This window comes from Neomonachus schauinslandi, chromosome 13 (assembly GCF_002201575.2).
Source record: "Neomonachus schauinslandi chromosome 13, ASM220157v2, whole genome shotgun sequence".
In the NCBI taxonomy this organism is placed as follows: Eukaryota; Metazoa; Chordata; class Mammalia; order Carnivora; family Phocidae; genus Neomonachus; species Neomonachus schauinslandi.
In genome coordinates this window covers 61,516,370-61,543,267 of record NC_058415.1, presented here as the reverse complement: position 1 = coordinate 61,543,267, position 26,898 = coordinate 61,516,370, and the positions used below count along the sequence as shown (strand labels likewise).

Below are 26,898 nucleotides of genomic sequence, written 5' to 3'. Positions count from 1 at the left end.
GGTCCACAGGGCTCTGCAGAGCAGGGAGAAGGGTCCATGGGAGGGCACACGCCCCAGGCTCAGCTCTGCCTGCATCGCCCACAAGGCCTTGGGCAAGCTCTCTGAGCTTCAGTTTTGTCATCTAAAAAATGAGAATTTCATAGCTATCTTGAAGGGCTGCTAAGGATTCAGAAGAAGAGATTTTCATCAAGTGGCTGGAATCGAGAGGTTTTAGAGCACACCTGTTCTTGCCAAGCGGCCCTCTCAGTTATGCAGATGCTGGTGGGCACCCTGTCCCAGGGTCTGCAGAGCTGGCCAGCGCAGAAGCAGTGGACCTGCTTGCTGAAGTTTATTTGTAACCCTAGTATCAGTACTTGTGGTTCGACCCCTTCACTGTCATTCACAAACACGTGCAGAGCGGCCGAAAATCGCAGTCCCACGGGACGCTCCTAGCTGAGGTCACATTTCAGTCCCATCCTGTCAACAAGTGTCCTGTTCAGGGTCCGCCTAGTGCCACATTTTCCAGGTTTTGCTGCTCTGTGTTGGTGACTTCACTGGTCAAAAGCCCCCCGAGCACGGCACTGAAGGGCTGGCTAGCGTTCCCAGGTGCAAGAAGGCTGCGCTGGGCCTGGCGGAGAAAATACGTGGGTGAGATGAGCTTCATTCACGCGTTACAGTGCTGTTGGCCGTGAGTCCGATGTGAAGAATCGACACTGTGTACTTCGTAATGTCTTCCAACCGAGATACACACGAAACCAAGTTATGTATTGATCAGTTGGCAAACATGTCAGCCTGCGAAAGGCATGCAGGAACCTGGCCCTGTTGACCCCCAGGAGCAGTGGTTCAGTAGTCTGGAAATCAGGGTTGGGGCTGACCGCACAGACCGTAAGTACTGTGACCAATGAGAAGCAACTGTAAGTATTATTATAAGTGGAGGAATAAAGGTTTCCCATGCTGGTATCATGGGTGCCCGATTTATTCTCTATTTCTGGAGCCAGGTCCGCTAGGGTGCGGAGGCCAGCCGGGGTGCAGGCGGGCCGGGGAACTCACCAAGCGGGCATGCGGGTTGCGATGGTAGTAGAGCTCTTTATATTCATCCATCCACACTTCAGCGGCTCGGACACTGTTGGCTAGAGCCTTGTTGCGGGAGTAGGGAGCTTGCTTGGGGAAAACGTGGCCAACGTGAGAGCAGGGGTGTGTCTCCAGGGTCCCACCGCACTGCCAGATCTGTGCACAGAGCAGGGAGGAGGCCAGTGGGTGAGTGGGGGGCGGGCTGCTGGTCCACAATGCCCACAGCCAGGAGGCTGGGCACACAGACGTCACAATGAATGCTGCCAGGGCCTCACCCCCCAGGGGACAGGAGGCCACCTCCCCCAGCACACGCAGAACACAGAATGCAGTCAAAGAGCAAGAACACAGCCCCGAAGACGAATAAGCCATCGGAAGTGAGACCTCCAAGTCCATGCACTAAAGCTCATGCACTTGACCCACAGGAGTACCCATAGCTGACCTCACCAGAACCCATTTACTCATCATGTAAAACACAGGCTCTTTACCTGGTCTCCTAGCCACAGAAGATAGGAAAGTGGCAAGTAAGAAGAGAGGTTTGGAAGGGGGAAAGGAAGAGCTTCTAGAGGCAGGCAGAGCAGCCTGACACCTAGGGAAGAGGCAGAAAGACCATTAAAAGCACACCCTAAACCTCAACAGGCTGAGTTGTCTGAGACCATTTCATGTGGGGGCAAATGGCTGGGAACACCCCGTTGTCCCCAGGATGTATGACCAGGGTACTTAGAATGGGGGGTGTGAGTCTTCAGTGGAGGGCCAATTCTTATGAACTCTTTCTAAGCAGGAAACCATATAAAACATGACTGAAATTTAAAATTTTCTATTAAAAAGTATAGACATTGACATAACTTTTTGATACTTCAAAATGCAGGATTTGGTGAATTGGAAACCCCAATGAAATGCTGGAGGTCTCTCCAAGGGGCATCTGTGGGTCATACGCAGCAGAATCAGTAGGTGGGCTTATTCCAAAAAGCAGATTCCTGGTCCCTACTGAAAATCCATCAAACCAGACTTTCTGGAGACTGTACCTATAAATCTGCCCTTTTTAAGCAAGTCTCCCTAACAATTCTTGTATGTGGCAAAGCTGGAAAGTCACTGTACCAAACAGGGTACTTCATGAGTAATTAAGCAGATCAAGGCTCCAAAAGATGGAATCGGGACACAGGGGCCTGTGTTTGAGCCCAGGGTCTGCCACTCACTATTTGGGTGACCCTGACCCAGTCACCTCCCCTGTCCAGGCCCCAGCTCCTCCCTGTTGTAGTGAGAGAAAAGAACTAGGTAACTTGGAAGGCCCTTCCCTGCCCCAAATCTATGAAAAGCACATTTTTTTAAAAAGGTTCACACAAGAAGACAAGCATGTTTATGGGATGTGTGTACCACTACCATCATCTTTCAGCACTGTCAGATAAAATCTGCCAACATGGGGGAAAAGTCCACCAGGGTCTCCTGGAAAATCCCATCACTCCCCGAGGGAGAGACAGAGAGACAGAACAGGTTAGAATGAGTCTGAAGAGAAGACTGGGATACTTACCCTAAAGGAGAATTCGAGGTTTTCTCCGCCCCAAACTTCCATTCCTGTGTCATAAGACCCCAGATATTCAAAATATTTCTTACTCACAGCAAACAGCCCTCCAGCCATTGTTGGAGACCTAGAAGAGTGTGAAAACTGTATTGTAGTGTGAGCGGCAGGAAGCCAGCACGGTTGAACTCCTGCCTGCCCCGAGCCCTCCAGCCTGCCCATCCATCTCTAAGTACATCCTGAGTTCACACTCCATGCCAGGCACTAAGCTGGGCCTGAAGGCATAGATGTGTCCCACAGTCCCTGCCCTGGGGAAGCTCATGGACACCTCAAGTGGCACTGTGTGTGAGAGCACTCAGGTCAAGTCAGAGCCCCGGGGGCACCCAGGAAGAGGCCTGGGGTGGGGGGTAGGGCTCAGCTTGAAGAACACAGGGGAGTTGGCAGAGAAGAGGAATGGGATGGTTCTCCAGGAAGACACCAGCATGAGCAAAGGCCTGAGGGTGAGAGAAAACTTTGTCCTTCTAGAAGCACAGACAACAAGGAAAGTCAAGGAGAGAGACATGCTCCCCAAGAGGATGGTTAGCACCAGGCTGTGGTGGCCTTGGCCGTGCAGTCACAGGGCGGGCAAGCACGGATGCCCTTAGGGCTATAGAAGACCACGAAAGGCAAGTCCATCATCTTAAAGCTCCCCCAGGGTCCGTTCCTCTCCTGCATGAGTGGCCTCCCCTGTAGGACCCAGACGGCTAGCATTGGCCTGCTTCTTCAGCCAGCCTGATGTTCTCCTCACCAGCCTCCTCTAGAACCACTACAGGTTCCAGAAAGGGCCCAAGGCTTCTGTCCTACCACAGCAGAAAGCTGTAGGGTCAACACACCAGGAGATGCAGATGCAAAAGGTCGGAAATGGAGACCTATACTTCATTAAGAGTCTAACTGTCTGCAGATGTTAAGGTCTTCCAGCAGCACTTCTGGCCCTTGACAAAGTATTGGCTTTCCCTGCGCTCCAAGCTTGGGGCCAACGAGAAAAGGGCAGCAAGATTCCTTGTGGAAGGGAAGGCTCTAGACTACAAAGCACTTCCATGTGTGTTCTTCCTAAAAGTCTAAGAAGTAGGCAGGGTGGATATGCTTGTACCTATTTCACAGGTGATGAAACTGAGGCCCAGGGATATTATAGGAAGGGAAGGGGGGTTGCCCACGACATTCCTGAGTTCATGTGTACACATGTGGTGGGGGCATGGGAGTTCATGTCAGCATCCCAAGCTGGATATGTGACCCTAGATGGGATCCTTCCTACTCTGAGCCTCAGTTTACAAAAATCCGTGAAAGGTTGGGTAGGATGTCCCTCAGGGCTCCTACAGAAGCCTGGGCATCACCCAACCTCTCCCTTCCCCATTCTCCTTCAGCCTCCCTCAATTCTTTCACTGCAACATCTCTGGGGTCCTCCATTCCCTCCATCTTCTCCCGCACCATCCTTCCTGCCTAGAAGACTACGATGCCTCTTAATGATGTCCCTGCCCCCCGCCCCACCCCCTGCAGGCCCCTCACCACGTGCCACCTAGCAACCTTTAAAGAATGCAACAGGCAATGGTAATTTCCAGCTCAAATCCCTTCGGTGGCTTCTACCTTCTCAGGGTAAAGTCCAAAGCCTGCCCAGCGGGTCTGCTGTGGCTGGGCCCCGTTCATCTCTCTTCCCCCATCTCTCAACACTGTCCCCACAGGCATTTCCCTCTGGCCAGAAGTGAGTCATCTCAGGGTCAGAGCTCGGGTGGAAGATCCAGAAGCCCACCTGGCAAACATGGGTGCAGATCTAAGACACCATTTCCAGCTTGGTACACCAGCAATAAAGCTGATGTTTGACCTCCATCTGCCTGACTCCTGTATCTGCCTCCCATCTTGTCCTGAACTTGGAAGGAGAGGAAGAAGCCATACTATTACTTCAACACCTCAAAGAATGAGAGCAACTGAGCCCCCTTTGAGCCCACTCTTCTCAGACCCAGGCTCACTCACTGGCCCAAGGTGGCCGATTCAGCCCCAGGCCTACCTATCCCCCAGTTGAAAAAGGGCCTGACAGCATGTCCTCAAAACGTTAAGCTTGAAATTACCATATGACTCACCCTAGGTATACACCCTCAAAAATGGGTAACAGGGACTCAAACAGATAACAGTACCCCAATATTCACAGCAGCATTGTTTACGATAACCAAAAGGTAGAAACAGGGCGCGTAGGGGGCTCAGCTGGTTAAGCGTCTGCTTTCAACTCAGGTCATGATCCTGGGGTCTTGGGATCGAGCCCCACATCGGGCTCCCCGCTCGGCGGAGAGCCTGCTTCTCTCTCTCCCTCTGCCTGCCTGTCTGCCTACTTGTGATCTCTCTCTCTCTCTCTGTCAAATAAGTAAAAATCTTAAAAAAAAAAAAAAAAGGTAGAAACAACCCAAGTGTCCATCAGTAGGTGAATGGATAAGCAAACATGGGTGTATATACAGTGGAATGTTATTCAGCCATAAAAAGGAATGGGCTTCTAGAAGAACCTTGAAAACATTATGTTAAGTAAAGGAAGCCAGACACAAAAGGCTAAGTATTGTGTGATCCCACTTAAATGAGCAATCTAGACTAGGGAAATCCGTAGAGACAGAAAGTAGAGTAGTAGTCACCAGGAGTTGGAGAAGGAGAGAAAGGGGAGTCATTGCTTGATGGGTATAGAGTTTCTGGATAGGATGATGAAAATGTTCTAGAAGTATGTAGAAGTGATGGTTATACAATATTGTGAATGTGCTTAATGCCACTGAACTGAACACTCAAAAATGGTACAAGTGGTAAGTTTTATGTTATGCACATTTTACCACAGTTTTTTAAATAACAAATCAATAAAATATACCAATATAAAATTCATGTGTGTAGCGAAGATTTTTAATAAAAGTAAGCAAATGCTCTGGAGAAAACAAGGGAGCAACAGCCAACCAGCCTCCCAAGGGCTGACTCCCTGACCCAGCAGCCAGATGTGACAAGGCATGCTCCAAGAGTGAGCGCCTGGAAGTCACCCCTCACCTGATGACATCAATGGGGGACCGCATCCGCATCCTCTCCCTCTCGGGGACCACGTGCCACGTGAACACCAGCCTCCAGTCGAAGCCGCCAATCTGAGGCTCCCCGGAGTTGCCCAGGTACTCAAACGTGTTCCAGTCGATCACATCGATCACAGGGCACACCACCGCCGACTCCTCTTCATGGATTCTACGAACACCAGGATGCCCCATGTGCCTCTCCGCGCAGAGAGGTGGCCGGGGGACTGGAAGGGAGCTTGGGGATGAACTCTCCTCCTCCTTCCTAGCCTGTGTGAGAAGGCCTGCGCCTTCTCTTGCAGGTGTCTGCAGCTATGTCAGGCCCTGGCTGGTGCTCAGCAGAGGGAATGCTCAGGTGATGGGGGAAGCTGAGGAAGGAAGGATTCTGGCCTGAAGATGGAAGGTCCCACAGCTTTCATGTTCTGAATTCCATCTATGGCTATTCTGCATAAACTTGAATCCCTCCATGAAAGTCGAGACATGTGAAAATCAAAGGTCACTTTTAAAACAGAAAACAGGGGGTGCCTGGGTGGCTCAGTTGGTTAAGCGACTGCCTTCAGCTCAGGTCATGATCCCAGGGTCCTGGGATCGAGTCCCGCATCGGGCTCCCTGCTCTGCGGGGAGCCTGCTTCTCCCTCTCCCACTCCCCCTGCTTGTGCTCCCTCTCTCGCTGTGTCTCTCTCTGTCAAATAAATAAATAAAATCTTTAAAAAATAAAAAAAATAAAAATAAAACAGAAAACAGATTTTCAGTTTCTAAAGACGGCAAGAGGTTTCTTCATGTAATCGCAATGAAGCATCTTCATGTCAAGAAATAATTATCCCCCTTCAAAACAGAGATGCACCCAGACCAGAGGATCAGCTTTGGAACTCGAATAAAAATTCGAATCCTGCCCCTTATTTGCTGTGTGACGTTAGCCAAGTCACCTAACCTCTCAGAGCCTAATCCCTGTGGGTAACACAGGGGCACTGATACCTACTCAGAGGGTTAATGTGAGGACTCCTTGAGGGAATGTTTGTAAAAGATGGTTGACAGAGAACCTGGAACTATTGCTATTCTTTTAATTCTTGTTATTGTGCAATGTTATATGGTATTACAGCGAAAAACCCTGTGACTTCCCGCCGCAGACATCAGCCCGCGTGTCTGCTTCAGCGGCTCTCCCGTCACGGCTGCAGACCCAAGCATCCTTCAGCACGCTGCCATGTCGTGTCGGTATTTTGCATTTGACGGCACACCAGGAAAGATGAACCGGGACTAGGCTGTGTGTGAACACTGGATTTCTCTGGGTTACATTTCAGGGGCTTTTCTCTGGGATTTGAGACCTAAAAATCCTAAGTCACACAGAGCAAGGGTGTGAAGAAACAGAGATCAAGCAGACTTGAGCTGTGTCTTTAGAATAATACCAGAAAACCAGAGGGGGTTTTGTGAATATCACACTTAGGTAAGAATTACACTATTAGGTGAAATTGCACTGTTTGGGATAGATTGCATGAATAAAACCTGGGAATTCTCTAAAGTGAGGGAGACGTAGACCAGGTACCTATCAACACCCAATTCTTTAAATCAACTGAGGGTGCTCTTAAAGGGCTTGAGGGGACCAACGGCAGACCCGCTGGGCAGGTTCAAAGAAGCTACTCAGCCCCTGGCAGAGACAAGAACTTGTGACTTGGAATCAAGCTGGTCGGAACCATGGGGAGCCTAATTTTTATAGGAAAAGGAGAACTAGGGGGAGCCAGCCTTGGCATAAAGGCCCCTGGAGCACGGTCACACAATGAGCAGGCCCAGTAGCAGTGCGCCCCACAGCGGCGGGGCGGGGCAGGCATGCTACTGACATCTGGGGCAAACCATTCTTTGTTGTGCGGGGCTGAGTTGCACACTGTGGGCTGTCCGGCATCCCGAGTCCCCAGCTCAGAAAAACGCCAGGAGCACGACTCACCTGACTTGAGAACCAAAGAACATCTTCTATATCCAAAAGCCCCTGGAGGAATGGGGTTACTGTTCCTGTTGGACCGTCTAAGGGACCAGTGTGTGCAAACTCTGGTGCTCACCGAGGTCCCTGGGGAGCTCCGGAAACATCCAGAAGCCCAGGCCCACCCCCAGAGATTCAGATCCAAAGAGTCTGCCGTGAGAACAGGAGTTGGTATGTTTTACCAATTCCCCAGATGGGGTGCTTTTGTCTGGAGATACGGAACAAGGAACTTGTCTGTGGACAGGACTGCCTTGCTGTCCTCAGGGGATGGGCTAGAGAGGAATTCTGGGCAGCGTTAGCGCTTCAGCTGCCTTTAGACCGGCCTAAACGCAGCCAACTCTGTGCACATGGGGAGGGGGCAGAGGGCAAAACCACCGGTCCAGGTTCCAGAGAGAACTCTTAGCTGTCACCATATTCTAAATAACCTCAGACTCCATCACAGGCTCGGGGAACCCTGGGTCTTTGCTGCTAGTGAAGCTCAGCAGAGCTGAGGAGGAGAAAGAGGCAGCTGGGGCACCCACAGGGGACAAGACCAAGGACAGCAGAAGTGGCAGAGCAGGGGACAGCCTGGTCTCACACAGGAAGGGAGGCAAGTGGGTCCCCAGTTCTTCCAGGCAGACTCCGGCAACCAAAGTGCTAGAGGCCATGGGAAAGCAGTTTGCCAACTGCAGAGACTTTGGTCCTCCGACCCTTCGCCAGCTCCACAGGGAGGGACCAAATGCAGACCCCCCACCTTGGCCCCTCCTCCCCCACCTGGAAGAACTCCGAGTTGGCCAGCCCAGCTCCTGACCGCTATGATGCAGAATCGGGAGAGTAGGGAGAGAAAGAGGGAAGAGAACAAAAGGCCCAGCGACTGTAGTTTTGGAGGACAGGCAGATTGGGAGGGTCAAGGTAAGACACTGTGGGACAGCAGGAGACATGCCCTTGAAGACAGGACTGTATTATGACTTTTCATGGCTCCATAAAATATACATATATTTAAAACCATATTTTACGACTATGTTGGATAAGGACGAACACCATCCAGGCTAAATTCATTACTGTACAGTCATTATTGATACTCATTTTTTCCTTCCGATTGAAAAAAACAATTACTGCAAAAACATTTTTGTGGGTCTGTTAAAGGTTCATGGGTCCTAAGCATTGTAGGCACTGGGTATAATGGATAAGACAGCCTTGCTTGAAGGAAATACACCAAAATATTCTTTAGCAGTGCAATTCTATAGGATTGATTTTTTTTTTTTCTTGGTTGATCATACTTTCTAAGGTATTCCACACTAAACACATAAAATAAGTAGGAATAAAAGCAAACACTCATAGGGCCTCCTACATGCTAGCATGTTCTAAGGACTGTATGTGTATTAGTTCACTGAATGGCCTCCGCAGCCCTGTGGGGCACGGACTGTTATCATGCCCAGTGACAGAGGACTGCCCAAGGAGCATCTGAACCCAGGCGCCCGGCAGCTCCCTATGCCCAGGTAAGAAGTTTCTGCTTCTGCACCATGTGGGGGCCCCGGCTGCACGCTCACCTCTGTAGCAGCGGCTCAAGCCACCCCTCGTGGCACTCACAGTGGCAGTCCAGGAAGGTCAGCACTTCGCCTTTCGCCGCGGAAGCGCCCAGAAGCCGGGCTCGCACCAGGCCCTCCCTCTTGTTGGCACGGATGAGACGCACCTTGGGCAGCCCAGACAGCTCATCGGCCAAGCGCTCCTTCAGGTGTTCTGGGGAGGCAAGCAAGGCAAGCAGGGTCACCGTCACACATCCCGAGCCATGTCCTTCCGGGGCCTCGCTATCCCCAAAAAAGAAAACTGAATAGACAGAAGCCTCCTTTGCTCTGCACCTGGGATGTGCCCGCAGAAAGGTCAGGGGAGGCTGGGGCGGAGGAATTCCAGAACCCTGGAATGCTCCGCTTCACAACACATGCACACTGAATTGTATGTTTGAAATGGGTGCATATGGTATGTGGATGTATTTCAACAAAGCTGTTACCCCCTCAAAAATACATCACACCTTGATTTGTGAACATTTAAAAATGAAGAACACAAAAATTGTTCAACCACAATTTTTCAGAAAAATTGGCTTCATATAAACTTGGTTTATTTATGTTAATTATGTAATATGTTATAAAATTTTATGTGGAATTAAGTTAACAAATTTTATTTATATGTATGTTAACGTAAATTTTCTCAGGAACACATTTCACTGGACATGGTAATAGTAATAATAATGGAAGCTCACACCAGAGGGCCTCCTGTGCTAAATACTGTCTAGGGGATTTATCTCTCAGTCACGTGAGCCTTTTAACTTTCCCATGAGGTAGGCACTACAACGATCCCCATTTATAGATGAGAACACTGAGGCCAGGGAGGCTAAGTAATGTGTCAAGGTCCCAGAACAAGCGTGCTAAGGAGCCAGGATTTTAACCCGGTGGCCCTGGCTTGAATCCTCAGGCTTAATTAACACTGCCTCCCAGAGCTTTCTTGTATAATCTCTCATCCTTGTGAAACAAATCCAAAATTTGTCAGGAGGACATGCTCATCCCATTTTGCAGAAGAGGAAATGAGGCTTTAAAAGCTGAAAGGTCGTGCCCTACCTGGCCCCAGGACTTGTGACTCCACACACATACGGGGACTGGAGGCCCTGGTTCAACACCCCTCCGTAGGTCACGTGAGGTGGGTGGGAACCCATCAGGCAAAATAAAAATAAGAGGATCTACCCATGTTGATGTGGGCTTTGTCTGAAAGTCCTCAATCATCAGCAAAAGGGAAATTTTTTTTTAAAGAGTTTTATTTATTTATTTGACACACAGAGAGAGACAGCGAGAGCGGGAACACAAGCAGGGGGAGTGGGAGAGGAAGCCGGCTTCTTGCAGAGCAGAGAGCCCGATGCGGGGCTCGATCCCAGGACCCCAGGACCACGACCTGAGCCAAAGGCAAACGCCCAATGACTGAGCCATCCAGGTGCCCCAGCAAAAGGGGAAATTTTATGAACTGTTCTAGGTTGCTTCATTGTTTGTAAAAATGTTTCTCTAAATATTCCTGACACTCAAAAAAAAAAAAAAAAGCATTCATTGGTTGATTTTTTTTCAATCCTAAATATAACTGCAAATAAGCTGACAGCACAAATAAAGGAGGTGACTTCCCAAGCAAAGCTAATTAGTGGCAGTGCCCAGTAAACATACACGAAATTGCAGGTGCAAAAAAAAAAGGGGGGGGGGGAGAAAGAAAAAAAGGAAATGCCTGTGTAGCCTCCTTGCACTCTTTATGGATTTGGTCAGCATCAATTTTATGTCTGTCTGAACGGTCTTCCCATGCCCTGGGGCGCTGACACCCCTTCATCCAGCTCAGACTGACACGCAGAGAGGGCGGCGGGAAGGGGGGCAGGGCAGGGCTCCTATCTCATTACAGGCTGAGCAGGCATGTTGCCCACTCTACAAGTTACCACGACGGGGAGGGAGCCTCGGCCCCACGGCGCCTTACACTGGCATCTTTGAGAGAATGGAGCTGCATGGGGAGGGCTTCATCCCATAGCCCTGCCCGCTGAGGAGCTGTTCCAGCCCATGAGGACAAAATAAATAATCTGATCTTTGCTCCTGAATGAATGCATTTCTGAAATGTTTTCAGTATTCCACAGTTTTTTAATATTTCATAAAAGGACAAGTTACCATTTAACAAACACTAACAATACGCCAGGCACTGGCCTAGCACATGACCCACCTTTCTCTCAATCCTCCCAATGACCCTATGAAGTAGGAGCTGTTATCCCATTTTACGGGGCCAAGGCCAAGGTTGACACTGGACTTGCTCAAGGTGCTGTAGCTACAAAGCGTTGGAGCTGGGATGCTTGTGCAGTGTGATTCAGAACCAGTGCCAACACCGATTTAAAACAGCCCTGGGAGGAAAGGACCAGAGGAAACGGAGATGCATACCTACTGCATGCCGGCTGACATGGGGTTTCTGTCCTGTGCACGATTTCACTTATTCCTCACCACTTTCTGATATAAGTGTGGATAAATCCATTCACAGATGAGAAATCGAGGCTCGGAAAAGACAAGTGACTTGTCCCAGGTGCCATGACAGGTTCACGGTAAAGCTCACCTCAGGCCCAGGTGCCCTGACCCCAGAACTCAGTGCCAGGTGAGCATCACTCTGCATCAAGCCCCAGCCTGGCCTGCATACTGTCATGGAGAAGGCCAGCTGAGGCCAAACACACGCTCTCTCCGTGGGTGCACACGGCCACTCATCATATAGCTTCCCGTTCCCAGCCTCCCTTGCAGCTAGGTGTGGCCAAGTGACCCCATTCTGCTCAGTGGGATATGAGGGCAACTTCGAGGTCTGGCTCCCAGCCCCTGGAAACCCTTCTGCCAATGGGAGCGAGCAGAAGGTGAAGAACCAGCCTGGAGCATGCAGCCAAGGCAGCACAACATCCTGGAGAATGTGGAGCTACAGGGCAGAAGGAACTGGGGCCCTGACGCTGTGAAGCCCGCCACACCAGCCCTAGACAGTTACGCAAGATGTGTGATGTGGGAGACATCATTTTTATCCCGTGTAAATCACTGTTATTTTGAGTCTCTGTGAGAACAGCCAAACACACCCCCCAATTAGGACACATACTCTGGGCTTTGAAGTCCGACAGGCCAGGCCCGGAGCCTGAAGCAGCAGATGCCCAGGAAGCAGGAGCTGCTATCCTTATGCGTGGCCCAGGGATGGTAATTTGGCTTGAAACGGGCTATGGCCTTGACATGTCCCCTCAGTTGAGCCTGCCCTCACTCAGCTTGTCACGTGGCACAGGGCATGGCCACAGCAGCCCCGATGCCCCCCCCCATCCATCGGCGATGCCCCATGGGGCAGCGCAGACACCCCAAGACCTAGTGACCTTCCTGTTCCCTCAATGGCCCTCAGACGGCTCCCATCATGCTCCTATTTTAGCCTACACCCCTTATGGTGGCCCCCAGGGCCCTACTGGCCTGGCTTGCCCACCCCTGCAACCCCGTCTCCCATGCCGCCTCCCCACCGGCCGATGGTCGGCCCTGAGGAATGCCTGCTCACCCCAGCTCCTTCCCGCACCTGCGGCTGCTGGGCTGCCTCCTTCTCTACATCCCGCCTTCTGGCTTAAAACCACCTCCTCAGGGAGGCTTCCTGCCCTCCACCAGCTAGCGGAGGGCCTGTGCCCAAGCTCCACTTACTCTCCTGCTCCCACTTTGTTTCACAGCACTTCCCACCTTGCTATATTACATTTGCTGCGTCATTATGCTATGCTATTTTACATTGTGTTGTGTTGTCTTATATTATTCTTTACATGTTCATTGACCATGTCCACCCACACCTCCACCCACCAGAATGTGAGTTTTATGAGAGCAGGGACTTGTGTTTCCCACCGAATCCCTGGTGCCTAGAACAGTGCCTGGCACACAGGAGAAACTCACAAAGTGTTCACTGAATAAATCAGGGCAGCCCTGGACTGCATGTGAATTGCTGCACCCCAGGTCACTGGTCAGGCCTGTAGGGACGCCAGCCACCCTCTCAATGGAATGTCTCTCCCTGGCTTCAGTTCTTCTCCTGTCTGGGCTGCCCCCCCCTTTTTTAAATATTTATTTATTTATTTATTTATTTGAGAGAGAGAGAGAGAGAGAGTGGGACAAGGGGGAGAGGGAGAGAGAGAATCGCAAGCAGACTCCTTGCTGAGCACAGAGCCTGACGCCGGGCTTGATCTCAGGACCCTGAGATCATGACCTGAGCCGAAATCAAGAGTCAGACGCCCAACAGACCGAGCCACCTAAGCACCCCTGGGCTGCCCGTTTTTGATCTCATCTCAAACTCAACACATCCAAAGCCAAATGCCCCCCTTCCTCTCCCAGACCTGTCACTCCTGCCCTGGGTGGCTTTTCCAGCTCTGGGACAGCACCACCACTCACCCAGAGACCCAAGCCAGAAGCCTGCAGCTCCTGCAGATGTCATGTCTCGAATGTCCCTCCTCCCCCTCCCCACCCCTCCCCTCTACTCCCACCTGACTCCCAGCCTCCATCTCTCACCTAGGCCACCTCTACAGTCCCTGGCCTCCCCGCAGAGCTCCCCCGTACACCATTCTCCACCCACAGGTATCTTGGGCCTAGAGGGATCCCTCAAAGTGCAAAACTGCTCTCCTGTTTAAAATCCCACCTCTGGTCTCCCTGCCCTCAGGACAAAGTCCCAGTCTGACCTCATGTCTAATGCCTGCACCCTTCCCCATGTCTCACCTCTCTCCTCTGCCTGCTCCCCTTGAAGCAGCTGCTCCTCTGGCCTTCCTGAACTACCTACAGATCCTACACAACTCATGTGACACTGTGCCTCTGAGCCTTCCCACCTTCTGTGCCTCCATCAGAAGCCCTCCCTCCACCTTTGCTGCCCACAAACTACTCACCCTCCAAGATGTAAGGTCAGCCCCTATTCCCGAGTGCCCCATCTTCCTGCAGCACCATGTGGTAGAGCTGTCAGCACCCGTGCATCCCCAGCAGGCTTGGAGCCCCCTGAGGGCAGGGGCCGGGCCCAGGGGGACACAGGAAGCCCGTCCTGCCCAGACACATTCCACCCCTCCGAAGTCATGCTTTTGCCTCCCAGGCACCACCACGGAAAGCCAGGCCCCTCCAAGAGCCCACGGCGGGGGCTCACCTCTATCACTGTAGTCATCTACAAGGATGACTTCTTCTAGCAGGATGTCTGGGGACGTCTCGAGGACACTGTAAACTGTCCGGAGGAGGGTCGACCAGGCTTCATTATAAAACGCTATGACAACAGATGTCGTGGGCAGATTATCATAATCATATTTCTTCTCTTTGCACCTGCAAATACAAGACAGTTTCAGGAATCGAGAACCCGCTGCGGACCGTGTGTACCAGGCCCAGGCTGGTGCTGGGGAGGGAGGCGCAAAGGGGACACCGGTCACAGTCTCGAGGCCTCTTCCTGGGAATGGAAAATCATCTGCTGGCATCTTCCAGAGCCCCCCATCCCCACCCTGTGTTCCACTAGGAACCCTAACAGATTCTAAGAAAGACTCTAAAATGACACCCTATAAGCTTGAACGGTGGGACGCTGTTTTTAAGCTTTAGAGCAATTTTCAGATTTGAGCGACAGACAAGCTAAGCAGACCAGAAGGGAGGGAGACTGCCACTCTCTCACCGGTCTGCTCCCTTCTGACCCCATGGCCAACTGCCAGGCCTGTGCTCAGACCGTGCCCTCTGCATGGAGCATCCTTTCCTCATTTCTCTACCTGGCAAACTCTCTGTCCTCCTTCTGTCCCTGGGCCTGAGGGTGCAGGCAGCTGCTGGCTGCAGGAGGGGCCCCCAGCCACGTGTCCCTTTCAGCAGGTGTTGCTCACCGTGCTCTGGCCGCTGGCTGGAGTCTCACTGCCCTCCCAGCACCACCCCAGCTGCGCGCCTCTGCTCACAAAAGCAGTGCGCTGGCCGCAGAAACTGGAGCGGCCGCTAGAATGCTAGAACAGTCTGGAAGGGCTCTGGAGAGGACCCTGACTAACCCCCCCTTGAGTACCCACGCCACCCCTCAATCTACTCTGTGATGGCCTTGGGCGGGGGGGTTAGGGTGAGGGGATGTGCCTTGACTGGCAGTGACAGGAACCAATAAGCTTCCTCTTTCTTTAGTAGGGTTTCCTGTTACTTTACAGGGAAGTTTCCCTACTTGACAGAGAATTCTCTCCTCACAAGAGCTGATGACAAACTCCCAGGGTCATCCCAGGAACTGGGCCGTGCCTGGAACTCATCAGCGAGAAATGGCCAGAGAGGGGCAGGAACAGAAGCCCAAGAGGGGCACCTGCAGGGCCCCGGGGCTGGAAGGGTGGGCTGGCAAAGCAAGAGGGGCACGCAGGCTGAAGAGAGGACAGGCTGCCTGGACAGAAAGGGGGCCGGGGGCACATCGAAGAGATGCAGAACGTAGCAGCGTGAGGAGTGAAGCTAGCTCTGTGAACTGTCTGCCACGGGCCAGGCGATGTACCAGGGGGCCCTTACCAGTCAGTCACCAAATATCTCCTGAGAGCCTACTAGGTGCTGGGTTTAAAAAAACAGCAACAACTCCCCTGCTCCCACAGAGCTTACATGCAAGGGGACAATAATCAAGTAAGCAAACATATCAGTAATTTCAGTAGGCGATGGTGCTAGGAAGAAAAGCAGGATGCGAAACAGAGCAACTGTTGAGGGGTGTGGTAAGGGGGAAAGGGAGTAACCACAGAACAGGTAATCAGGGAGGGCCTCTTAGAGGAGGTGACATGGACGATGAGACCTGAATATTGAGGGACCCGGTCCTGCAAAAAGCAGAGAGAAAGCCCTTTGGGTATGCACTTTATTTCTTTGTGGTTTTTCTCCCTTTATTTCATTATGAAAATTTTCAAACATACAAACGGTAGAGAGAATATTATAAGAAAGTCCTGGGACCTTTGGCCCGACATCAACAATTCTCAATACATGGTCAATCTTGGTTCACCTAAGCCCTTACCCACTCCCTCCATCCCAGACTAGTGTCAAGCAAAACCCCACATAGCACAGCATCCATAAATATTTCAATAGACCTAAGAGATAAGGACTCTTTTTTATAATAAAACACAATAAAGCTGAAACACCTTAAAAAAACTAGTGATTCCTTAGCGCTACCATATCCCCAATCTACAGTATTTCATAAAAATTAAGATGCCAATGGTTGGAAGACACACCATTCTTTTAAGAATCTCTAAAAGGACACATGTCGCCTAACTGTAGGATGTGTTGATTTTAAGATGTCTCCAAATCTCAGAAATGTTTAAATATGAAAAAAAAGACTTAAAATTAAGGACATTAATACTTTAACTCAAAAACACGTGCTATGTTGGCATTTATTGAGATGGGGCTCAGCGAGGTGAATAACATGGGCAGTTCACAGAATGCCGGAGGGTGTGTACCTGGCCGAGGTCCTTGGGCCCAGAGCCCTTGTCTAGGGTTCTGGCTCGCTCCCGCCCCCCAGGGCATTCAGGTAAAGATCCCAACACCATCCCTCCCTGCCTAGCCCTCCTTCCGACAAGCCATGGGCAATTGCTCCTGTGCTTCCTCTCAGGGTCCTGCTCCAGGCCCTCTTCCTGAATGTCAGGACAGCTTCTGCAGAGGGCTCTGCTGTCGTCACTGGGATGGCTTTCGCACACCAACAGCCTTCTCCGGGAGACTCTGTGGGAGGCTGGCTCTTCTCAGCCACCTTTACATTCTTATTCCTGCTGCATTTGCAGGCCCGGCTCTGGACACTTGAGGAAAAGTCAGCCGAGGCTGCAAGCGTGGCAGCTCTGGTATCGTGAAGCAAGAGGGCATCCCCGGCAGCCCAAGCAGCAGGACCTGAGTCCTTGGACATCATGGGCTTCCAGCCCAGTGCATAGAAGCCGTCACTTAGCACTGCGCTTCCCAGAGGAGAGTCCAGCCCGCACTCCAGGGGAGGAGAAGGCGGCTCCATCCTTTGAAGGGAAGGATAGCAAAAACTTTGTGGATATGTTTTAAAACCACTGTGCAGGGTCAGAATGTAGCAGAAGTGAGAGTATGAGTCTTCTGATATCAGGTCCTAAGACGCTGAAGTTTCCTCTTTGTTCCTGCCCACGGACCACCCATTCTGGGGGAAGCCAGCTCCATGCAGTGAAGCGAGGAGACTCAAGCATCCTTTGGGGAGGTCTCTGTGGTGAGGGCCTCCAGCCAACAGCCGTCCCAACTGTCCAGCATGGGATGAGCCCTCTTGAAAGCAGATCCTCCAGCCGCAGTGAAGCCTTGAGATGATGAAAGTCCTGGGCAGCATTTTTTTGACTGTGATCTCATGAGAGATCCGGAGCCAGAACCACCCAGCTAAGCCACTCCCGAATTCTTGACCCACAGAGATTATGTGAAATCACAAATGTTTATTGTTGCTTTAAGTTACTAAGTGTATGGCATTGCATACGCCGAAATAAATCACAAGGAATCTTTCAGCTAAGCCCAAACTGAAAGATGTTTTATAAACCAATAGGCCTGTACTCTTAAAAAATGCTGGTGTCCTAAGAGACAGAGACAGGCCTAAAGAGACACAACAAATAAATGTCACCCTTGATTCTCAATTAGATACCGGGTCAGGAAGAAAAACCTGCTCCAAAAATTGGCACAGTTGAAAAAATCCAGTATTGTATAAACTTCCTCAATTTGATAACTACATCATGGTATCACGAGAGAATGTCCCTGTCCCTAGAAAATGCATGTGGAAGTAACAAAGGATCAAGGGTATTTATTGCTGAAATTTACTCTCAAATGTGTATAATATTATAGCACAGAGAGAGAGAGAGAGAGAAACAGAAATTAAGTAAATGGGGCAAAATAATGAATGGATCTAGGTGAAGGGCAAACAGGAGTTTCTTATGCTATTCTTAAATTTTTTCTGGCTTTGAATTTTTTCGAAATCAAAAGTGTAATACAATAAGAAGAAAAAAATGTTAATGTTGCCAAGGGTATATCCAAGCACCGAGCCAATTCTGATTCTAAAAATATGTATCTCGAGCTTAGTGGCCCTGACTAAGGCCCTCTCCTATCTCATTCTTTCCCACTTCCACCAAAATTGCTGCCCTCCTCCAAATACATGTTACAACAAATGGAAAACATATATGTATAAACATATTAATAATGTATCTTCATTTTAAAAGCCCCTGACTCAGCCAGGGTGCATGAAAAAGCTATGCAGCACTGAGTCAGAGCCCACTAGAAGATTTGGAAATAATTAATTGCTTATACTCCATGAAAAAAAAAAATGTGTTTCTGTGCAACCTAAAAATAAAGAGTTTATTTAAAAAAAGCAAAAATTTAGTTCCAAATGTACACAGGTCCAAGGAGGAATGAATGGAAATAAGGACAGTAAACTGAGGTTTTTAAACATCAAGTTTTATTCAATTTAAACAACTGTCCTTTCGTGTGAAATCACATCCTTACTGTTCAGTATTAAAATGTGTTTCTTCTAGAATGAGAGTAGTAGGAGGGCAGAAAAAGCTCTGCTTGACCAAATAACGCCGGGACCAGATGTCTGTCTCTCCTCAGTGTTTTTGTTTATGTGTTTTCACTGCTCTGCAAAACCCCAAAGCCCAAGGCCACTGTTCTAGAATGTCTAGGTACTCTATTTGTGTCCCTTTAAATCAGAAGAGTGCTGGGTACCAGTTGGCAAAACATACACAGAGCTTCAAAATGTTCCTCTTCTCTTTAATCTCATATCAATATATCGAAGAACTTCTCACCTAAGGGAATCATCAGAGATACCCCAAAGGAAACCTGTGATTAACAATTTTTCTTTATAACATTATTTATAACAGCAAAAAGCTATAAACAATTCCAACAGTCTAACAAGAAAATGTGAAACACGGGGCAGCTGGGTTACTACACCATCCAAAACCACGTTTTCAGAGACTATTTAACAGTAAAGGAGAATAACTTCATTGTAACGGTAAATCACAAAAAAAAGGGTACAAATCTATAAACAGCAGCATGCGTGCACGAGCATGCTCCCACACAAACAATACACAGTAGAAAGAAATATGCCAAAAATGTTAACAATGGAGATCTCTGAGCAGCGGGATTATTGCGGATTCTTGCTTCTTTACAGTTCTCTGCATTCTAAGATTATTCTACAATAAACATGCATCATTTTTATAATCACAAAGAAAGATTACTTTTAAAAGGCTGTATCCTATTTATTTAGCTTCCCATAGCCAATGTCCTCTTTGGGCAATAATATCACACTCTGACCACTCCTTTTCTCTTGGCCTGATAGAGTTTCTCCTTCTTTCTTTAAACATACCTTAAAGGCATTCTCTTTCATGAAGTTCAATATATCCTTCTGGAATGTCTAAGTTTGTTTCCAGGAAAAATACTTTCCCTTTTTCCTTTTTTTTTTTTTTAAAGTAAGTTTCCAAAAGTTCAGATTGTAAAACAAACACTGCTGAAAAAAAATGAGCAATTCACTTTCATTGCATGATCAAGACAAGTTGAAAGACTTTTACAAATGTACAAAGTCTAACCTTCTAGAATTGTGAATTAACTGTCTTTGATTCAATTACCCAACTTTTCAGTTTGAATCAATTAACTGAAAAAATTATTAACAATTCCTATGTGCCTATCCCTATCCTAGGCGTTATGATGGAATATAAAAGAATTATATGGCATTGCTCATTCTCCCTCTCCTGACTGATAAAAAGTGGTACATCCTCTAATTAGACAAGAACAGCTATGCATACATCACTCAGGGTTCCACTTTTGCCTAGGGGACAAAAGGAAGCTCAGAGCCAAATTCACTGCTAAATCATAGTGAGCTGTCCTCTCTTTAACTTTCTGGTATAATTCATGGGCTTTGTAAGGGCAGTGGCTGAATTCTGGTTTTTGCTCTATTTTCTGCATGCTTTGTACTGTACCTGGTAATAATAACATGTACTGCGTGCTGACCACATCAGGGGCAGTGTGCTAAGCATTTTATATGTACTATTCCACTTTCCCTCCTCAACAACCCTATTGGGTGGGGACCATAACCTTCACTAGCACAATACATGTTTATGTATTATAAGGATGTGAACGAATGGGTGCAGAAAATGCCTCCTCATCTTCTTTTTTTTTTTTTTTTTTTTATTTGAGAGAGAGAGAATGAGAGACAGAGAGCATGAGAGGGAGGAGGGTCAGAGGGAGAAGCAGACTCCCTGCCGAGCAGGGAGCCCGATGCGGGACTCGATCCGGGGACTCCAGGATCATGACCTGAGCCGAAGGCAGTCGCTTAACCAACTGAGCCACCCAGGCGCCCCTCATCTTCTTTTATGTTTGTATTCATGTTATCACATTAATGTCCTTTAAAAAACCCATATCCTTCGCAGAACAGGCCAGGGAGGTCATAATGTACCTTGATGTGTTTGCCTGCCCAAAATCCTTTCTCCTTTCTTCACGTTACTGCATTTTGATTTCTCTTTCAGGAACCATGTCTCCCGGACTCTCAGTGTGCATGGTCTGTGCAAGGCTACACACACACACACACACACACACACACACGTACACACACCCCTCTGGGAAGGTCACATGCCCCCTAGGTCTGACCAATGAACATTCTCCTGATGACATCAGGTGAGTCACTGAATCCAGGGCCCAGAATAATCTGAACCTAGTCCTCATCCCAGACTTTTCTGTGATCAAAGTCAATATATTTTCTTTTATATTTAAATCAGTTTGCATTGGGTTTTCAGTCACTTTCAACCAAAAGCACTATGACTAATAGAGAAATAGGTCTTTTTTTTTTTTTTCCCCCAGTAAATGTAGGACTTCCACTTCTGGCAATATGGAGGATTTATAATGCCTGGGGAAACCCGCTGGAAAAAATTCTCGATAAAATACTTTAAAAAAAAATCTTTTAAATGCATGGCTCAGCTTACAGGAAAGGAAAAAAAAAAAGTCCTCAGAGTCCAGGAACAACAAGAAAATACAAATCTAGATGTTAGAGTTATGAGACACAGAGCATAAGTATGCTTAAGATGCTTAAATAAATAAAAGACACCCTCGAATGAATGACAAAGAAACAAGAATGATCGGCAAATCTCACTCAGGATTGACATCTCACAGCCACGGTGCAAGTCAGGGGACAATGGAATATTCTCTTCAAATGCCAAACTACCAATATAGAATTACATACCCAAATAAAATTATCTTTCAAGAACAAGAGCAAAATAAGAACATTTTCAGATAAGTAAAACTGAATTCACAACGTTGACTTTCTCTACAATAATGAATACATGACATGCTTCAGGAAGGAAAAGAACCCCAGAAAGTTCTCTGAGATCCAAAGACCACCCAGCATTCAGGAATGAATGAAGGGCAGAAAAAAATGATAACCTGGTGGGTAAATGTAAACAAAAAAATACCACATTTTTTAAATGTTTTAATGTGTTGGTTTAAAAGCAAGACAGAATTAAAACCCTGGAGTAAAATGGCACGTAAGTTGGGAAGGAAGGTGACCAATGTTAAAGCACCCGAAGGTCCATAGCTAGTGATTAACTTTAGATCCTGCTGACTTGAATATGTACTTTCAAATTGACTGCTAAAGATAAGAATAAACAATAGAACTGCCAAATTAGTAGAGAAGAAAAAGTGGAATAAGAGGGGGAGAGAAAAACTTCTATCGACTCAAAAAGCAGCATAAAAAAAAAAAGAAGGGGAAAGCAAAAACAATTAGAAAGTATAAAATAAGATGGCATAATCCAAATAATCAGACCTAAAGTGTCTTGTAAGTACGAGAAAAAAAAAAAAATATATATATATATGGACATACCAGTTAAAAGTCAAAGATTGTCAATCTGGATGTTTTCTTTAATGACCACATAAAATCAAGTGACATGCTATTTAGAGACATGCCTACAACATAAGGACACAGAATGAATGAGAGTAAAGGGATAGAAAAAGGTATCAGGAAAATACTAACTAAACCTAACATGTTCTGCAGACTGAAAGCACTGATTCAAAGAAAGGATGTTACTCTGATAACTGCAGATGGGTCTGGTAAAAATTAATAAAATAACCTGCGGCTTACAACCTCGTTGGGGAAGCAAAGAAACATCAGTCTAATCTCCATACCATGGGTGACGTTGTTCCAAAGATACCGTCGTTATGAGAACAGTCAGGCAGGCTACCTCTCTGCAAGAAGGGAAATCCTAACCAATTCCCTCCCTCCTGCCAACCCCAGCAAGACACGCTTTCTTTTGCTGAATTACCTATTTAGAACTATTTTGAAACTCTTCACCATCCCAGCACCCAAGTCCTGACCCCTGAACTCAGATGCACATCTGCAAGTATAGCATTAATGAGGCTAACACCAGAGCAAGCATTCAAGGGACACCTATGTATTGTTGGCACACTTTCCTAAACAGCTGTTCAAAATCCCTCTGCTATGGCAGGGAACGTCTGATGTTCACACGTGGCATCTCCATCCACGTGCCTGTGGAAATGCACAGCCCCAAGGGCACTGTCACTCCACAGTGTCTTTCTCACTTGCTAAATGGCTCAGAATGCAAACAAGAATGACATTATAGCGATTATCTCAAGGCTTCTCTGAGCTATAAAAACTGAAACTCTTTGCAAATATTGGCACATTAGCAATCATTTACTCGTGACACACCTTACAACTGACTGTGATGTCATCACTAGTTTCAACGACAGGCCATCTGTTTTGAATCCCTACTTTGCCTAATTCTGGTATTCTCCCACTTGCTCAAAAGCACCCACCCTTAATCTTCTGAGTAATTTAAACCCCACGGACTCTAAGACAGTAGCTTTCAACCCTAGTTGCACATCAGCCTCAGCCTAGGCCCTACCTACAGAAATTCTATTTAATTGTTCTGGGGAAAGTCCTTGGCATCAATATTTCTCAAAGTTCCCCTAGGCCACAAATCCAGCTTTCTGGCTCCCCACTTTGGCCTACTGCCATCTCGGAGTGAAAGTTCCATCTCCTTGCCTGGCTCAAAGGAGATGGTGTTTGTGAGTTCTGCAACAGAAATAACAGAAATAAAGCTGTGCTCTAATCCACTGGCCTGTGAATTATCAGACTCACAGAAAGTATAAAGCCCAGTTAAAAATGCGTGTGAACCTATGTACATACCCATGTTTGAATATGTTCTCATTCACATACCCATACATGTATTTTTCAAAATCTATTTCTATACCTGGAAAAGTCTAAAAGGATACACAGCAAAATGTTGACAGTGGTTCTCCTGGGGCAGTAGGTTTATAGATGATTTTTATTTATTTATTTATTTTGCCTCTCTGTATATGCCAAAATTTCTAGAGTGAACATGTATTGTTTTTATAATTAAAATAAATAGATAAACCATTGCCTGCATCCCAAAAGGGAGGAGGGAAGAAAAGATCTGGGTTTTAGATCAGCTCTGCCCCGGATCTGCATGTTACTTTGGGGGCACGGCTTTTAACTCTCTGGTTAGACTGGATCTCCCTCAGGGCCTTTCCCTGTCTCACATTCAAGGATCTTAACCATCCCTCTGCTTATCAGTTAAAGTCCCAAGGGACTCCCCCACATGCACCGCCACTCCAATTATAAATTTATATTCTGCCATTCTGATTTCTCAGGCTAAAACCGCAGACCCTGATTAGGTGCTCACCTTTGTATGAACTATAATAAAAGTGAGTCTCAGGGCGCCTGGGTGGCTCAGGTGGTTGGACGTCTGCCTTCGGCTCAGGTCATGGTCCCAGGGTCCTGGGTTCGAGCACCGTATCAGGCTCCTTGCTCAGCAGAGAGCCTGCTTCTCCTCTACCTGCTGCTCTGCCTACTTGTGCTCTCTTTCTATCTCTCTGTCAAATAAATAAATAAAATCTTAAAAAAAAAAAAAAAAGTGAGTCTCCATAAAAGGCCCTGACCTTACGGGCCACACTGAAGTTATGCCTCACTGCCTGGCCTGGCTGAGAGCAATACAGATTAAGCTCACCTTTCTCTCCAGCTAGGCAACAATAATCCAACAGGCCTTGCTGCAGGAATTAAAGGCAGGAGGCATTCATACTTCTTATTACGCTGGGTTTGGATTAACTTCCCAGAGTCAATGCAACAGCAGGATCTATAAGCAAATCCTGATAGGACACAGGGCAGCTGTGTCACCATGGAGACGGGATACCATACGCCCACAGGTTATCCACTGTGTTTGAAAGAGATTTCTCAACCTGGGACAATAAAGGAAGCTGGAACCCGGAAAAGAAACACTTTACAACCAATCCCTGGCTGACTCTTAAAAGCAACCTCCTGAGTACCTCGTTGGCAACAGGGAAGGGGGGAAAAACCTAGGAAGAATTGAGTGCACGGTGTGTTCGATGTTTTATTAATTCCTAGGCTGTGTTATTTTTACTCATTCCTTATTTTGCAGATAGGGAAAGTGGAGGAAACTGCTACCAACACTAACAAAGTTCTACTCAAAAAGAGTAGACAGTGTAGTAACAGTGAAAATGCCTCAGACAAAAGCATGAGGCTAGACATGAACAGACACTGGAAAATAGGGAGGACCGTGAAGCCCAAGTCCTTCCCAGCTCTGCCAAAAGGGGGTGGGGAGCAACTCCTGGAGCAGGTATTCATGCTTTCCCTAGCCAAGGATTCACCGCTCCCCAAATCCTGAAATCAGCACAATGCCTAGGGGGCCAGGAGGGTTCCATCCCCCCCAGCCAGTTCCACCACTTTCCAGCTGTGAGGCCTTAGGTGAGTCACTATCCTCCCTGAGACCTTTGCCACACCTCTAAAGCAGGCATGCCAGGGAACCGGGAGGAACAGCAGGTGCTCGGTGCACACAGGAGGCTGCCCCACTGGCTATTCCCCCCCCCCCCCCCCGTTCCTCTTTTCCTCAAAGTCTAAGAACGGGGCTCAAGTGGGGGCCTGGAAGATCCCCACCAACGGAGGGAAGAAGGAGAAAGAAGGCCAGAGGTCTGTCCTTTTACCAGGTTGTTCCCTTCTCACTTAGGCGGGGGAGGGGGGCCACAACCCACCCAGCCAGCAGCTCTCATAGGATTTAGGCCTCTGACCACACAGGCTCAGGGCCTGCACCATCCACAGGAGTGAGCCCAGCTGGACCTCGGCCAGAAGGAGCCTTTCCCACTACCTCCTTCCTGCCTTCCTCTGCCTAATGCTCAGGAATCCAGCTCCCAGTGAGGGGGAAACCTCGGACTTGGCCTTCCAGCGACCTTTTATGTCTCCTGCTGGAGCGCCCTCCCCTCCTGGTTCATTCAAGGGCCTGGCACACACAGATAAGTGAAAAGTGGAGCCTACCTCGAAACCTAAGAGTCCTTAGTTTTACCAAGGTAAGGCCATACTGGCAGAGCTGGACTGGGGGTGCTGTGAAACCAGGAAGAGCACCCAAAGAGGGTCTCATCTTACACCTGTCTGCTTAGCCCCGACCCTCCCCGCCACTTTTTTAGAGCCGAATGACAGACCTTCTCAAGCGGGAAGGAGACAAGAGACCACCCAGTAAAAGATTCGTCAATTTCTGAGGGTTTTTTTTTTTTCCTATTTTCATTTTTTAAAACTTTCTTGCGTCCCCCCATCCCATATGACCCCTTCCACTGCCCACTTCGAGAAAGACTCAGTAAGACGCGCGATCCCCAGGTATTTCGAGACCCCGGTTCCACCCCGCCACTTCACAGATGCAGAAACTGAGGCCCGGGGACCTCGCGGGCAGTGTCTCCCTCCCCCCACCCCGCCACCTGCGGACTCACAGCGGGTTCCAGCGCTCGGGCAGGCGGCGGTGCAGCGAGATGCGGTCGCTAAGGTAGATGTTGATCTGGTGCAGCTGCACGCTCTCCTCCTGCAGCCGCAGCTCCTCGTCCTGCAGCTGCAGCTGCACCGCCTCGCCCCGCGCGCCCAGAGCGTCGCCGGGTACCGGCGGCCGCGGCAGGACCGGGTCGCGCCGCCCCGGGCGCGGAGTGCGCAGGGGTCCCGGCTCTGCCGCCCTGGCCCCGCGCCGCTCCCGCAGCACGGAGCCCAGCCCGGCCAGCGCTAGCACAGCCAGCAGCGTCAGCAGCGCCTCGCGGCCGCGCCGCAGCCCCCGCGGGCAGCGCCTCCAGGCCGCGCGCCTCCACATGCGCCCGCCAGCTGGGGCCAGCGCTCGGCTCGCCCGGAGGCTGGGGCGCAGACCCGGACCCGGATCCCGGAACCGCAGCGCCGCGCCGCCCCGCCCCCGGCCCGCCCCACCTGCGCCCCGCCCCCTTCCCGCCCACCCCACCCGCAGGAGCGCGGCCCCCACGCCGCGGAGCGTGGCTGGTCTTCACCGGTCCCCTCCCGCGGGCTTGCTGGAACTCGCACCTTCCTCGTTGGGCTGTGTGCATTACGAACAAAGTGACGGCCGTAAAACCCTCAGCTCAGCGCCTGGCATATTGTAAGCGCTCAGTGAATACTGGCTGAGTGCGCCCTGTAGGGTGCTATGAATTTTACTCCCTTATCTCATAGGACCCTTAAGCAGTCCATTAACAGGGGTAGTAGGATTATCAACTCCATTTTACAGATGCGGGGACTGAGGCACAGTGAGGCTAATACACACCAGACTGTGTCACTGAGGCCTGCAGGCCTACCACAGACGTAATACTGTTTAGATCCCTTGAATAACAAACCTTCCTCTGGCTCCCTGTTAGTCAATCTCTGCATTTCTTAGTCCTCACTTTACAAAGGCGTCCAATAAACTGATCAAAGGAATGACTACCCCCCCCCCCCCCCCCCCCCCCCCCCCCCCCCCAACACCACCGCCCCCCACAAACCCCCCCCACCCCCCCCCCCCCCACCCCCCCCCGCCCCCCCGCGGT

At 49.2% G+C, this 26,898-nt stretch overlaps 1 protein-coding gene across 1 annotated transcript in view; it reads right to left on the bottom strand.

The window, feature by feature from the left end:
- Positions 1–26,238, bottom strand: part of GALNT12 (polypeptide N-acetylgalactosaminyltransferase 12) — a 36,487-nt gene extending 10,249 nt beyond the window's left edge. The window contains exons 1-6 of the mRNA XM_021691129.1: positions 25,819–26,238; positions 14,234–14,403; positions 9,118–9,307; positions 5,606–5,791; positions 2,576–2,693; positions 1,030–1,206 (exon numbers count right to left, since the gene is read on the bottom strand). Coding sequence (XP_021546804.1) covers positions 1,030–1,206; positions 2,576–2,693; positions 5,606–5,791; positions 9,118–9,307; positions 14,234–14,403; positions 25,819–26,183 — 1,206 coding nt within the window. The 5' untranslated portion in view covers positions 26,184–26,238. The remainder of the gene's footprint in view (positions 1–1,029; positions 1,207–2,575; positions 2,694–5,605; positions 5,792–9,117; positions 9,308–14,233; positions 14,404–25,818) is intronic.
- Positions 26,239–26,898: the final 660 nt, after the last annotated feature.